Genomic DNA, 15,380 nt, shown 5'->3' on the forward strand with positions numbered 1-15,380 from the left:
ATGTCCAAGCCATACTCTGCCTGCATCTGTCTACGATTTACTCTCCAAGTCTGTAGGTGGCAGGAAGCAGGTGAATGCTTCTCTGGCGCCCATCCACAGTGCTCAGGGGTCCTGGAGCCCAGCTGGACTCCACAGTGCTGAGCCCAATGCAGATTCTAAGCACTTGGGTTCAAATCCGGCCTCTGCCCACTTACTAGCTGTGAGCTCTCAGCAAATTACTTTATTCCTCTGGTCCTCAGTTTCCTTCACTGTAAAAACAAGTAGTTGGACTACATCAATTATCAACAAACATTGTTAAAGGATCTCTTCCATGTGAGGGGCCAGGCACTGGGCATGGTGGTGGCACAACAAAGAAAGAAATGGTCCCTGCCACCCCAGAGCTGACATTCTAGACAGTGTCTCTGGGGAACCTCCAACCCACAGGAAATGTCCTCAACCAGAGGATACGAGCCTTCATACCTGCCTCATCTCCACCCCAGCCTGACCCTCCCTGGGGCCCTAGCTGCAGCCAGGTGACAAGAATACCGAGCCAGAAGTCAGAAGACCTAGGCCCCAATCTACCCCTTACTAGGTTCTGGGTCACTGGAGAAGTGGAGCTTTCTGATCTTCCATTTCATCATCTATTAAATGCTAATGACAGATACTTAGGTGGCACGGTGGAGAGAGGACTGGGCCTACCATCAGGAAGGTCTGAGTTCAAATCCAGCCTCAGACACTTACCAGTTATATGGTTCTGGGAAAGTCATTTAACCTGTTTGCCTCAGTTTCCTCATCTGTAAAATGGAAATCATGGTAGCACTTACCTCCTAAGGTTGCGAGACTCAAGTGAGATGATAATTGTAAAGTATGTATAGCAGGGCACATAGTAGGTGCTATATAAAAGTCAGCAGCTAATTATTATTTATTTTCATCACCATCATCATCAAAAAATGGGGAGTGGGAAGTGTTTTGAGGGTTTGGGAAAATGTCAATTATAATAATTATTATTAATTACAATGACTCTTCTACACCTATTTTTATGGCTGATTTTGTTGTATGACCCCAGAATAAGTCATTTAATTTCATCTAGTGCAATCTTTTTATAGTTGGGGAAACCAAGACCCAGATAGGTCATATATAATCACGGCCTAAGGGCTGTGGAATTAACCCTGGAAGAGAGCTAGCTCACCTAGGCCACCCCCCTCATTTGATAAATGGAGATTTTTTTTGGGGGGTGGAGGAGGGAGTCTCAGACCTGTTATTTTGTATATGTCAGAAACTCCTGGTGAGGAAGCTCCCTTTCCTGGTGCAGATCAGCAACCTGTCTGCATCTGCTGGCCCTAGAAATTTTCTAGTTGTCGAGAGCACTGAGGGGTTAAGTGAACTGCCCAGGGCCACACAGCCAGTGTGTATTAAGGCCAGAATCTGAAGCCCTCTATGCACTAAGCCTTGCTGCCTCTCTCCTAGACAGGTAAAAGCAATAATAGTTACTTTACAGATTTGTTACAATGGGGGTAAAGAATCTTTGTGTGGCTTTGACAGCTCTCAATTTAAGAAAAACAAAAACCAAACTTGTGATTTCATCATCATAGAGAGAAAAGATAATATCGTAGTGATTATTACTACATTTGGAACCTGAAGGCTTACAGATGATCCCCAGACATTGGTTTTCTGGACAGCCCTAGAGCAAAGTAATGTGCTTTTCTGTTTATATAAGAAGAGAGAGGACTGTGATCATGCTTAATTTAGGGTTAGAAGACCTGAGATCAAATCCTGACTCTGCTACTTCCTACTGGCATGACCTTAGATAAGTAACCTTACCCCTCTGGGCCTCAGTTTTCCTATTTATAAAATTAGGAGACTGGACTAGGTGGCCTCTAAGGTCCCTTTTAGCATCTCTGAGCCTCAGTTTCCCCTTCTGTAAAAAGAAGACTAAATGGCCTTTAAGGTCCTTTCCAAATCTCAATTGAGGGTTCTGTGATCTATAATTTCTTTAAAGAGAAGCTTAAAGGATGAATAGTAATACTTAATAAAAGGATGAATAAGTAATACTTGTAAAGAACTTAGGATGTAATTTAATTACTATCTGCTTGGTGTCAGCTGAAGCCATCTAGCCTCCTAATCCTCACCTGCAGGGCCAGCCCCACCCTAGACTCTGAGGCCAGCCCGGTCCCAGTGGTCACTCTTAGCTCAGCTGGTCTTCACAGACGATGATGACACAGGCAATGTGGTAATAACATCGGAATCTGTGCTGGGCTCAGAGCCAGGAGACCTCAAGGCCCCTGATTGGATCGCTTCAGTTCCCAGGAGCCTTGGTCAACTGCTCTGTAAAATGGGCATCAACCACAGCTGCAATACTACGTGTCACACAGAAAGCGCTTTATACACTGGAGGGGCCAGATTAAGTCAGCTTTGCCAGTGGTCCTGTTCTGGCTTTGGAGCAGAGTTTCCCTTGCTGGTTTGGCTCTGGTTTCGTGGCTGGGCCTTAGACCAGGTGCTCTCTATGACCCCCGCCCCCACCTGATTTGCTTTCCTCTGCCCCACCCCAGTGCCTAAGTCCCTTCCTGGAGTTCTTCTGGGAAAGAGCCAACCTTCTTCTTTTCCATCCTCTCACAGAGTAGAAAATCCTGTCCTTGCACCTCAATTCCTGGGGCTGGGTTCCCTGTTCCCTTCTGTTAGTGGAACTGAACTGATGCCAGGCATCCTGTCTGCTGACAGGCAAAAAGGTATAATAGAAATAGTAGTTGACTTACAGGCAAGGGTCCTGGGTTTGAATCCTGACTCACCAATTAGTAGTTGTGTGATCTTGGATCTCTCTGGGCATCAGCTTCATGAAATCTAGTACCACACAGATCTAGAAGACACTCCAAAGGCCATATAGTCTAGCACCACACCTTTCTTCAATTTACAGATGGGGAAACTGAGGCAAGAGAGATGAAGGGACTTGTCTGAGGTCAAACAGCTCTATTAACTAGCAGGGTCAGGATCTGAACCCAGGATTCCAGCCTACAAACGAACTACTCTTTCCTTTATACCCCTTCAATCTCTTTTGAAAGCCACAGTCTCAGGGTGGTTAAGTAAGTTAAATAAGGTCATAGAAGTACTAAGTGGCAGAACCAGAATTTGAACCCAGGTCCCTTTAGACCCAGTGCTCCATTAGGACACCACATGGTGCCCTCAGGGTGACCCTCTATAATTCTTCAGTGTGATCCCCTGATATGTAGATTTGGACTAGGCTTTATATCTACACTGGGGAGTACTGAGTGGGTTTAGGCCAGAGCTGGCTGGCTAGTCTCTGCATTTTTCCTTTCCCCATTCCCTTCTTTTCCAGGAAGAGCCCAGGGCACAAGGACTTTCTCCTCTTCCCAGCTACATAGGGCATGCTGGTACAGAGCTGGGAGGGAGAGAACAGGGCTGAGGGTTATTTCCAAGGTTAATTCCATGGAGAGGTTTTGTAGTCTCTGGAATCAGTGCTGGAAAAGGTTGTAAAAAAGAGTACTTGGCTGATGCCTGCCACAGCCTCTGAAAGCTCACAGAGCTCAGGGAGTAGAGCCTGCTAGCTCACCCCACCCTGCGCCAGGCAGCATTTCCCCTGTGGGAGAGTCTCTGAGGCTCTGCTCAGACTAGTCTTGAGCGTTTCCAGCAAGGGACGCTTTCCCTGCTTGCTGGTGGAGACTATCCTAGAACTAAGGGGAGGTTAAAATTACAAAGAGGCCCAACAAGGATCTGGCACAAGATTGTGGAGGAAAAGCATTTGGAGTTGGGCAGGACCACAGGCCTTTTTGAACAGTTTGATAGTTCTCAAGCAGAGATGGGAGGTGAGAGGGATGACTAACATGTGGAGTGGCAGTCTCACTAGGTTAGAATGAGGGGCTGACTATAAAACAATGAAATTGAATAGGAATAAATGTAAAGTCCTAAGTTTGGGCCCAAATAATCAACAGCACAAGTACAACACGGGAGAAGATTCGGTTAGATAATAGATCACGTGAAAAAGACTTGAAGGAAGGAGGTATGGGTGAAATGACTAGACTGTAAGCTCAATACAAGATAGCGAAGCCCCAGAAGGTCCCAGTATCCAAAGAAATGGACGACTCTCCCAATTTTCTGTGATTACATATCTAGATGACTATGTCTACTTCTGAGTCCCATACTTAGAAGGGATATTGACATAATGGACTTTTTCCCCCAAATGGATGATGATAGACAGTAAAGTGAATGAAAAGACATGGCAAGCAAAGAACAGCTCAAGAATCTTGGGATGATGGACAGGGGATTCCAGTGGGAGAGGAGGGGTCAGGCCCCTGAGAGAGACTCAATGGCTGGGACAGGGTGGGGAAAAGGAGGAAAATCAGACTGAAACACAGTGGAAAGACATCTTCTAACAGGGATGCCAAGGTGAGGCTGCTGCTAGAGGGAAGGAAAAGGCCATGGAAGGCCAGGGCAAGAGCCTACTCTGATGCATCATCTGGTTAGCATTCGATTTTAACTAGTTAGGTGTGATAATGGTAATGACAGTACAATGCCTGGCACACAGTAAGTGCTTAATAAATGCTCAATCTATGACTCTGTTGTGGTTTTGTTATTGAAAAAGTGCAAGTGCTTTCAGAGCCTTTGGGACAAAGGCTCAATTGCCCTACCTTAGTTTCGGCCCTGGCTAGTGCATCAACACTCAAAGGAGAGCTACGCCTTGAGAAAGAGGGGACGACGTAAAAATCTATGCCTGCAACTGCCCAGACGAGATCCCATGTTGTCCTACCCCTCTTTCTCGAGAGAGAGAGCTAGAGGGATGCTTGCAGTCATGTAAGTTCAATCTACAGCATACCATTTTACCCCAATTCTGCCTTGGAGCCCTTCTTAGGACTCAGAAGCGGCCCCTAGCCTCTCCCAGATATTCTCCGCTCAGAGCGTCATGTCCATGCTATCTCCCACCCTGGCCCTGAAATTCCCTGTCTGTCTGTCTGTCTGTCTCCTTGCTTTAGCACTGCCCAGCGGGGTAGGCGGCTGAAGGGTTCGCTGAGGGAGAGGACCCAGACCTCAAAGCGGGCATCCAGTGCATCACACTCACCAAGGAGGGCTTCTTTGGCTCTGGCTAGCTCCTGCTCCTTCTGGGCCAGCTGGACTTTGAGCTCGGTGGCTGAGAGAATCTCTGTGGACTTGCTTCCGTGAGATTCTTCTAGGTCCTTTGTGAGCATTTCCTTCATCTGCCGGAGGAGATGAACCTCGTCTTGCAGCTGAGATACCTCTTCTCGGAGTAACACTGGAGGAAACAAGAACAATGCAAGGAAATGACTAACATTCTCAATCTCTCCCTTTTTTTTTTTTGCACTGGGGCAAAAAAGGTATATTTAAGACCTTCAGCCTGTCTAAGCTTCTCCTCGAAAGGGAAAAAGCACTTGGGTATTCCCAGTGGCCACTTACCCAGAATCCTTGCTCATGTTAGTGGGGGGGAATACCACCTCAGTGAATGGACCTACCCTACCAGGCGGTTCCTGTTAACTGAGTCATGGGATCTTTGAATGGCTGTCATAAATAATAAAAATAGTAACAATAGTTGACATTTCTAGAGAATTTCAAAACTACAAAGGCATCATTTTACATGATACTTACAAATGTCCTGGAAAGTAGGTGCCTTTATTTCTATTATATAGATGAGGAAATGGAAGGCCAACAAGTAAGGCACAATTGATAATAATGCTAATAACAAGCATTTTTATACTGCTTTAAGGTTTGAAAAGTGCAATGCCTTGACTGCACATATAACCCATATGAGACTGCTTACCATCTCAGGGAAGGGAAAGGAGAGGGAGGGAGGGAGGAACAGAATTTGGAACTCAAAACTTAAAAAAAAAAGCTTAAAATTGTTTTACATGTAATGGAGAAAATAAATATTATTAATAGATAATATGTTAAAAATTTACAACAATGTTACTACATAACATAATATATAATAATATCACATATTAATGTATTATATAATGTTAAATGTTATTTAAAAGATATTTGCAAAGCAAAAAGAAAGAAAAGTGAAAACCTTTACAAATATTATCTTATTTGATTCTCACAGATACCCTGGAAGGTGGGTGTTATCATTATCCCCATATTATAGAGGATGAAGAAGCTGAGGCAGACAGAGGTTAAGTGACTTGTCCAGGGTCACACAGGGAGTAAGTATCTGAAGCAGGACTTGAATCCGGATCTTCCTGAGCCACCTAGCTGCCTTCCTGAGTAAGTGGACAGGGCATTAGACTTGGAATCAGGAAGGCCTGGGTTAAAATTTCACCTCAGATACTAGCTCACATTGGACAAACCACATCTTTGTGTTTCAGTCTCATTTATAGAAAGAGGGAGCTGGGACTGTGAGCCTCTCTGGTCCTTTCCAGCTCTAACTGGGTTATCCTATAGAGTGAAATTTGTCATAAATGTCCAAGGCAGGATTCAAAGCCAGGCCTTCCTGACTCCAAAGCCAAGCTGCCTCTCATCTACTCCTAGGTTCAGATGGTCCAAGCTGGAAGGGAACTTAGAAATTTTCCACCTCAATCCTCTCTCTAATGGATGAGCGGGGGCCCAGAGATGGCACGTAATTTGACCTTGGTTAATCCCAGGTCACTGGGACCTGAGCCCATAGAACCAGTTCTGTTTGAGCCACACAGCCACACTTCAACCCTGCTTTTCCGTTCTCCCTGGACCCAAGGAGATTTCTATAGAGATCACCCTCATCCATCCATCCATCCATCCATCCATCCATCCATCCATCCATCCATCCATCTCTCCACTTTTGTTCATTTGTCACAAACCCACTCTCCACCAGGCACTGTGCTAAGCCCTGGGTAATTTCTGAAGGGAGAGCAGTAGCAACTAGGGAGACTGGGACTGGCCTCTTTTAAGAGGGAACACTTGAGCTAAGTCTTCATTGAAGGAAGTTCAAGATTCTCAGCTAAGTGGAGAAGTAGGTAGAGTATTGGGTCTAGAGTCCAGAAGATGAGTTCAAATCTGGCCTCAGACACTAGCTGTGCGACCCTGGGCAAGTCACTTAACCCTGTTTGCCTCAGTTTCCTCATCTGTAAAATAAGATGAAGAAGAAAATGGCAAACCACTCTAGTATCTCTGCCAAGGAAACCCCAAAATGGAGTCCCAGAGTTGGACAAGATTGAAAAATGACTGAACAACAAAAGATTCTAAGAGTGAGAGGCCAGGAAGGAATCTTCTCTAGGCATGTGGGCAGTCACATTCAGCTGTCAGAGTGTACCCAAGTGGAAATAACATCTTCCTGGCCTTAGCGGAAAGCCCAGTCCCTCATCACCCTCACTGGATTGACAATGCCTAAGATTCTGGCCCCCAGCCTGGTTCTGACACACAGAGCTATGGGAGTATCATTGTCTCATTTTTCCAGTCACATTGGGACTGGAAATTTGGTATCAGGGAAAATTGGTATCAGGGAAATGATGACATGGACTTGCAGTTGACTTTGATTTGAGTGAGGGAAGGCTGGGAAAGGTCACTAGCCTCACTTTCTCCTCCAGAGCCATCTGGGTCCAGTGACCAGATATTCATCAGGACAACTGAACATGGCCCAGGATGCAATGGGAGACCCTGGTCCTTACTTAGGCTAAGGCCTTTTCAGGTTCTCACTTAGATTGAGGTAACGCCCATTCAGGGAATAGGTTTCTTTAAGAAGCTGAGTCCAGGGATGGACCCTTTAATTAAAAAAAAAAAAATCAAACAGCAAGGGGAAGACCCTCAAGGCTGCTGGTCAAAAGAGAACCAGTTACCATTGACATTTACTCTGAGCCAGGAGGGCCCAAAATACAGTCATTAATGAAGCTTGGGCAGGGACCTACTGTGCTCCACTTTATGAGCTTCAGAGGGCTGAACTTTTTTGTCTAAATTCACTTCTTCTAAACTGGAGGACAAAGGAAGCAGCACTGTAAGTAGAATGGACCCTGGAGTTAATGAACTTGAGATAAAATTCAGCTGGCTCTGAAGAACCCAGAGTAACCGGGTTCAAATTCTACCTTTGGTTCTTACTAACTGGATGAAGCAAGTCACTTAGACTTTCTGAGCCTCAGTTTCCTCTGCTGTGAAAAGACCACTGAATTAGATAGCCTCTGAAGTCCTCTCCAGTCCCACTGCTATGATCCCATGACTCGAAGTAAATGACTTTACACAAATCACTTGTGTTCCCCAAACCATAGCTTCTTCATCTCAAAATGAGAAGGTTGGGGCAGATGGCCTCTAAGGTCCCTTTCAAGCTCAAAATAATAGGATCTTTATCTTTTCCCCGTTAATGGGTTTTTGGAAGAACTTTGAAACTGTCACAAATGGCTTTGGTGAGCTAAGTATCATAGGAAAAGAATCTATGTAATTTATCACACACACACACACACACATACCCTCAGAAAAGGATAGGTCAGGAAAGAGGATTCTGAAGATGGGGCAAGGGGCATTTATATAGTGCCTAATATGTGCTGGGCACTTTGCAAATATCTCATTTGACTCTCACACTACCCCTGCACATAGATGCTGTTATGATCCCCATTTCACAATTGAGGAAATTGAGGCAGAGTTAGTGACTTGCCCAGGGTCACACAGTTAAGTGTCTGAGAATGGATTTGAACTTGGATCGTCCTGACTCTAGGTCTAGCCCTCATTCCACTGTGGCATCTAGCTGCCTGCTAGACCACAGGAACGAAAGACCAGATTCTGCTAAACCAGCCTGGATAGCTCTCAAACCCCTAACCCTCAGTAATTTTAAACAAAGACCTCAGGATGGGCAACAAGGAACCGTTTCTCCTTCAGTGAAACTGAAGAGAGATGGCAAGAAGGCCTGGCTTTATTTTGTTGGTGAGGGAGCAGCACAGACTAGTGTTAGGTGGGGAGAAGCAGGATGAAACGAACCTGGGTGTGAATCCTGGCTTTGCCACTTTCCATATGGGACACTGGTCAAGTGATTCAATCTCTATGCCTCAGTTTCCTCATCTCTCAAGGTGAAGGAAGTCAGGTTAGATGACCTCTAAGGTCTTTCCCAGCTCCATGTCAATTATGTGGCTTAGAGTCAGAGGACCTGAATTCAAATTCTGGTTCTGCTACTTTTCACCTGTGTGATCTTAAGCAAAGCCAGGAACTGCTCTGGGCCTGTTTCTTCAGACCCTCCTCCTAGTTGTGATATTTTCTGTTCTAAGGGCCCTTCCAGATCTAACATTCTATGTTCTAAGGCTCCCCCCTGCTCTGATACTGTGTTCTAAGGGCCCTCCCAGCTCTAACATTCTGTGTTCTAAGGGCCCTCCCAGCTCTGACATCCTCTGTTCTAAGGCCCTCCCAGCTCTGATATCCTGTGTTCTAAGGTCTCTGATATCCTGTGTTCTCCCAGCTCTCACATTCTATGTTTTACAGGTCCTCTCAGCTACAACATTCTGTATGGGAAGGTTCCTTCTGCTCTAATATTAATACTCGCAGGCTCTTTCCAGCTCTGACATTCTAAGTTCTAAAATCCCTGTCAGCTCTGACATTTTATGCTCCCAAGTCCCTTTCAGCTCAGACAGTCTGTGTTCTCATCCAACAAGTCAAAAGTTGAACAGACACTCAAGTCCAGGTCTGTTCGGCAGAATAATGTCAGTGGGTCCTAAGCCCTGCTTGGGGGGAGGCCATTTCCCCCTGACCAGTTCCTGTGGAATAATCCGTTCAGGGCTGGGTTTAGGGTTACTTTTGTATAATTTCTTAGGAAAGGGTTGGCCCAAGAAAATAAGGGCTGGAAACCTAAGATCCCTTAGGGGAAAAGGAGTGTCGGTGTGCATGTCTCTCTCTGTCCCTGTCTTTCTCTCTCTAGGTCTCCCTTTCTGTTTCTATTTCTCTGTCTCTGTCTCCCTCCCTCTGGAGGGAAAAAAAAAAGAAAGGAGGAAGGGAACCATGGTAACTTTAAAGAACTAACTCTTTTAATCAGTTTATGAATGATACATGTCTTAAATGGCTCTCTAACAGTCTCACTGCAAATTGTGACTGTTTAGTCATTAAAACATGGCCCTTGAATGAGCCTTCTCTTCCTGAAAGATGAGGCGTAAAGGGACCTTAGAGGTGGTACAAACACAGTTAGCTTACCACAGATTTAGAGCTGGAAGGTACCTTAGAAATCCAGCCAAATGCCTTCATTTTATAAACAAGGAAACTGAGGTCCACAGAGGTTAAGTGACTTACCCAAGGTCACTCAGATAGTGTCAGAGTTAAGACTCAAAGCTTGCTCTCTCCAGATTCTGTGCCCAGTACCTTTTCTACTATACCGTCTTTTCAGAGGTGGTGGCAGTTAACAGTAGATAGGAAGTCAGTCTGGGAATGGTGGGGGTGGGGTGTATGTGAAAGGAGGATGAACTGGCAAGGCCTGGGTTCAAGTCCTGCCCCTGACACAAAACTGGTTGTGTGTGGCTCTGGGCAAGTTACTTTATTTTTCAGTAAACTCTCTATGAGAAGGTGTTGACTTATAAGAGTATGTGTTTCTTGAACCAAGGAAATCCCAGATCTGGCCCACACAGAAGCCAGGGTCGTGCACTTGGACCATACCAACATCAGCCTCTGACTTGGCAGGATCACATAATGCAAGATCGGGATTGTCAGACCCCCCCGAAGATGAAGTGGGGCCCTCCTTGCCTCTCTTCTTACACAAAATTTTCCCTTCATTTCTGTAATCCAATGGCCTGTGACTTTTAAAACAGCACTCACTGTTCTCTTCACTTTCCAAACACTCAAACAATCTGCCTTAATAAGAAAGGAGAAAGGAGAGGAAAAGAGAATGAAATGACTTTGCATTTCTAGAGTGCTTTACGATTAATTCACAAAGCAATTTCCTCACATCTATCTTGGAGGGCACTCCTACATTATTACCCTCTTTACAGATGAGGAGACCAAGGCTCAGAGAAAACAAGCAACTTACCCCGTGTCAGGCATCGGGCAAAGACCTTAATTGGAGCCTATGTTCCCCAACATCCAGGTTTCCCCTAACACCAGTGACTGGTTTAGTAAAGAGGCAAAGGCAAGGAAGTCACAGACCGGTGGGGCACTCTGATCCTCCCACAACAATCACGTGTCTCAGAGATTGATAGAGATGATCAGGGAAGGAAGAGGAGACAAGGCCCCACACAGAATCTAACAGGAAAAATCCAGAAACAAAGATCTTGGGCTGAGCAAATATTCCTAATGAAAGAGCTAGAGTCTTACTCTGGCCTGTTAAGGAGCTCCAGAACTGAGCAGTCAATCTAGCATCCTATCCACTGGCCAGAGGCAGGAGGGGGTTGAAACCCTCTGAGCCAGCCTGAGCATTTCAGTGCCCATTTTATTGTTTTGTGAATTGTCTAGACTGAATAAAAGGATGGGGAAAATGTCAACAACAGTGAAAGTTAAACTTGAAAGTATACATGTTTTTTCCCCAATGAAGAGCTGTTAAACATTTATCAGCACATCCTTGGTTATATGACTTGGGCTGGTAGTAATCTGCAAGGTAACTTCCAACTTCTCTTTAGCTCATAAAGTCAAGTTGTTGCCTCTGGTGTGGTTTCTGCTCAATTCATTTTCAGTTAGTCCACCTTATGCAACATTTCAGAGCTTACAGTGTACCCCCTTCTGGCAAACTGTCATAGACGGCTGCTCACTCTGGGCCCAGACCCCCAAATTATCCCTCCCTCAAATCTGCTCTGCTGTATCAGAATCTTCCATTGCTCGTTTCCCAAGATATCTGTAGAAGGGAGACTGTTTTGCAAGATTTATGCAAAAGTGTTAGTGACTCATAACAGTTGCTCTCCTACTTCTCTTCATTAGTAAGGCCAATTTCCAGTGTGGAAACTCCCTCCTGCCACTTATGCAGTCTGGCAATGCATCTGTAATTTAAAATCTTTTAAAAGTTACCTAGGAGTACTGAGAATTTAAGTGACTTGCCCATGGTCACACATCTAGTCTGAAAGAATGAATGAAAAAGCATTCATTAAATGCTTGCCATGTGCCAAGCACTAAGCGTCAGCCATAAACATTTCAAAGTAGGGGCGTCTAGGTGGCGCAGTGGATAGAGCACTGGCCCTGGAGTCAGGAGGACCTGAGTTCAATCTGGCCTCAGACACTTAACACAAAAATTAGCCATGTGACCTTGGGCGAGTCACTTAACCCCAACTGCCCTACCTTCCCCCCTCCAAATAAAAAGCAAAAATAAAAAATTCCAAAGCAAAGTACGTGTCAAATGCAGAATTTGAACCTGAGTCTTCCTGGTTTCTATCCACTATACAAGGCTTCATCTGACTAACAGATTAATATACTTATATTTTAACAGAAGACTCCTTGGTAAATTTTCTTAAGCCAAAGAAATGAATTACCAATGGTAAAAGTTCCTGCTCTACAACCAGCAGATAAAGGAGATGGGTTTTATTTTTGTTTATGCAATGGTTAAAGGGCTAGAGTCACAACACGGAGGGTACCCCTCTATTTCTTCAGGAGGACAACCCTAATGTTAAAGGCAAAGGAACCGGGAAGCTCCCCTATCTACCTGCAAATGTGAGAGGGAAGAAGAGAACAAGACTGGACTAGCCCCCACCCAACCCCCACCTCTTGAGAAACGTTTGTTTTTCCTTTATGGCATTGAGGCCGTTGTCCTTGGTTACTGAGAACGATAGTTGTTTTCTGCTCAGCTCACCTATGAGGTGTACCTGACATCCTAACCCCTCCCCGCCCCAAAACAAAAAAAGGAGGGAGGTGCCACCAGGTGTGGTGATCCTAGGAGCTGAGCTTCAGAAAAGGGAGAAAAACCACTTCTGTAGAAAGAAAGGCTCCAAAGAGCTTAACTGAAACTGTACCAGCTGAGGTACTGATAATGCTGTTAAGGCCTTTGGGGGCCAGAGTCCTTTGCTCAGATGCAGAAAAGTAGAGGGTGAGGACTCATGGAGGGAGAGTTCTGGGGGAGGGGATCAGATGACCGGGCTTCTGTGACTGGCTCTGCCCCCAACTTACTGCGTGACATGAGCATGAGGCAAGTCACTTTACCTCTACTGGCCTCAGTTTCTTCATCTATAAAATCAGGCAATTGGGCCAGGTATTGTCTGGTTCTTGACATTTCACGTTTAAGGCTCTATGTCCTCCCCAGCTCTGACATTCTCTGTTCTTTCCCAGTACAGACATTGTGTTATAAGGTGTCATCCAACTCTTATATTCTCTACTCTAATGCTCCCATCTCCCATCTCTGACATTCTGTGATCTAAAAACCCATCCAACTCCAACTTTCTCTCTTTAAGCGCCCCACCAGCCCTGACATCTTAGGCCTCTCCCAGCTCTGACACTGTGTTCCAAGGGCCTTTCCCACCTATTACATTTCATGTTCTGAGAACTCCGCCAGCTCTTACATTCTAGGTTCTAAGAATTCTCCCAGCTCTGACATTCTGTGTTCTAAGGCCCTCCCAGTTCTGACATTCTAGGTCCTAAGGTTCCTTTCAGCTTTCATATTCTAGGTTTAAGGGCCCTTGTATCTTTGATACTCTCTATTCTAAGGGCCCTCCCAGCTCTGACATTCTAGGTTCTAAGAACCCTTCCAACTCTGACATTCCAGGTTTATTGTTCTATGTATGATTCTTGGCCCTAGACTCAAAGAAACATAATCACAATAACAAAACAAAAACAAAAATGCCTCCCAAGCACCCTCTCAAGCTCTCTAACTGGGGAACTGCTTCAGTGGGAATATGCAAAAAGCACTGTTGGGCCTCATTTTCCCTGCCAAAGCAAAACAAGGAGCCAAAGGCATTCCTCAGCTAATTTAGAACAAAGTCTTTTGCTGAAGCAGTTTCGTTTTTTTGTTTTTGTTGCCTGAATCACCTGGATGATTGCCTCCACCCTCTACTTGGCATTGGCTTGTTGGCCTTTGTGTGACTTGGGGATGGGTTGAATTGACTGGAATCCAGAAAAAAAGTTTTAACATGTGGGCCTTAAGTCAGACAAAAGCCCTTTGCAGAAGTGGGGCTGCCCCAAGTGGGTGAGGACGGGTGGCTGGGCAACCTTCCCCTCTACTGAAGAGCCTCAAGTCTCCTTTGATTGTCTGAAGGATTCTGGGGAGCCCTGTCTGCCCTTGACAGAGATGACATCAGTGACCTCACAAGGATTCTTCTGGGACTAAGGACCCTTGTGCCAGCCAACTTGGCTCCATCCATCCACATTGGCCCAAACTTGTGCTTTCTTGTAAAGTCAACAGAAGGAGAGAAAAGACTGACAAGGAGGGGATTAAGTAAGATTACCCCCCTCTCACCAGCAGGAGGCAAGGCCCCATCCTTTCGGTGAGCCGGGAAAGAGGAGTCGTGCTTTTATACCTAGCCTGGTGGAGCAAGGGAAGGAAGAACCCTGACCCCGCCAACAAGGTGAGGAAGGGGAACCAGTGCCCACTCAGCCCTGACCAAATACAAGGGAATGGACCAAGGAAGAAATTACAGTTTGGGGAGGGGCGATTTCCTCTTCCTGTCAGCTTGGTGTAACTGCAGGAAAGCTGGAATTGTCTCATATAAACTCCATTTGGTTTTTAAAGTCCTTTACAACCTGGTCCCACCCTCTCTTTCTCACCTTATTTATTACACACAGCCCTCTTTCTTCACTCTAGCCAAACTGACCTTCTCTTTCTCCCATCTTTGTGCTTCCCCCATACTTGGAATATCATCCCTCCTCAACTCCATCTCACAGAGTCTCTGTCCTCTTTGAAGACACAGCTTAACCATCGTTTTCTATATCAGAGGTTCTGTGGTCCACAGACATTTCCCCCCTCCCCCAAAAGGATAGGGTAGGTAGATTTCAGGGCATTCACAAACTTGGGATGAAAAAAGTACACCTTTATTTTTATTAGTCCCTAACTGAAAATAAGCATTTCCTTCAATTATCTAAAAATATTATTCTGAGAAGGATTCCCTAAAGCTGTTCCAGAGTGGGACAGGCTCTCCTTCCTTGTAGATCTTTGAGCAAAGACTGGAGGGAGCCCATTTCAGCTATGCTATAGTGGAGAGCCTTTTCCCCCAGATTGGACAAGATGACTGCCAAGGTCCTTTCCTACTCTAAAATTCTGTGTTTCTAATTGGCCAGAATGAAAAATCTTTGCCAAGCGCACATTGGTGTTTGTGTCTTCCCAGATGTCTACTGGCTGGCACTCTAAGGACAACTCTAAATGACCTGATTTCATAGGGTTAGGGGCTGAACCTGGGATTTCATCAGCATAGGGAGCATTTGGATCTAGAAACTTCTATCAATGCAGGTTAGCAACTTAGAGTTCTGAAATGTCCACTCATGGCTAAAAGTGAACAAGTTGAATCTCTTCCTCCTTCATAAACTAGACCTTTTAGGCTTCAAACCCATCTGTGAGTTGGGGAGAGCATAAGATTTTCACTGGAGGAATGGGCAGACAAGAA

The 15,380-nt window shown here is 45.3% G+C and overlaps 1 protein-coding gene across 3 annotated transcripts in view; it reads right to left on the reverse strand.

Moving 5' to 3' along the window:
* The window catches only part of KAZN (kazrin, periplakin interacting protein), a 635,662-nt gene that overhangs the window by 164,577 nt on the left and 455,705 nt on the right, over positions 1-15,380 (reverse strand). For all 3 annotated transcript variants that reach the window (XM_069078465.1, XM_069078464.1, XM_069078463.1), the window contains exon 2: positions 5,048-5,239. In XM_069078465.1, the coding sequence (XP_068934566.1) occupies positions 5,048-5,239 (192 nt within the window). The remainder of the gene's footprint in view (positions 1-5,047; positions 5,240-15,380) is intronic.

This window comes from Petaurus breviceps, unplaced genomic scaffold, assembly GCF_028583685.1.
Source record: "Petaurus breviceps papuanus isolate PSGF00001 unplaced genomic scaffold, PetGlider_PUasm1.0 91041, whole genome shotgun sequence".
Lineage (NCBI taxonomy): Eukaryota > Metazoa > Chordata > Mammalia > Diprotodontia > Petauridae > Petaurus > Petaurus breviceps.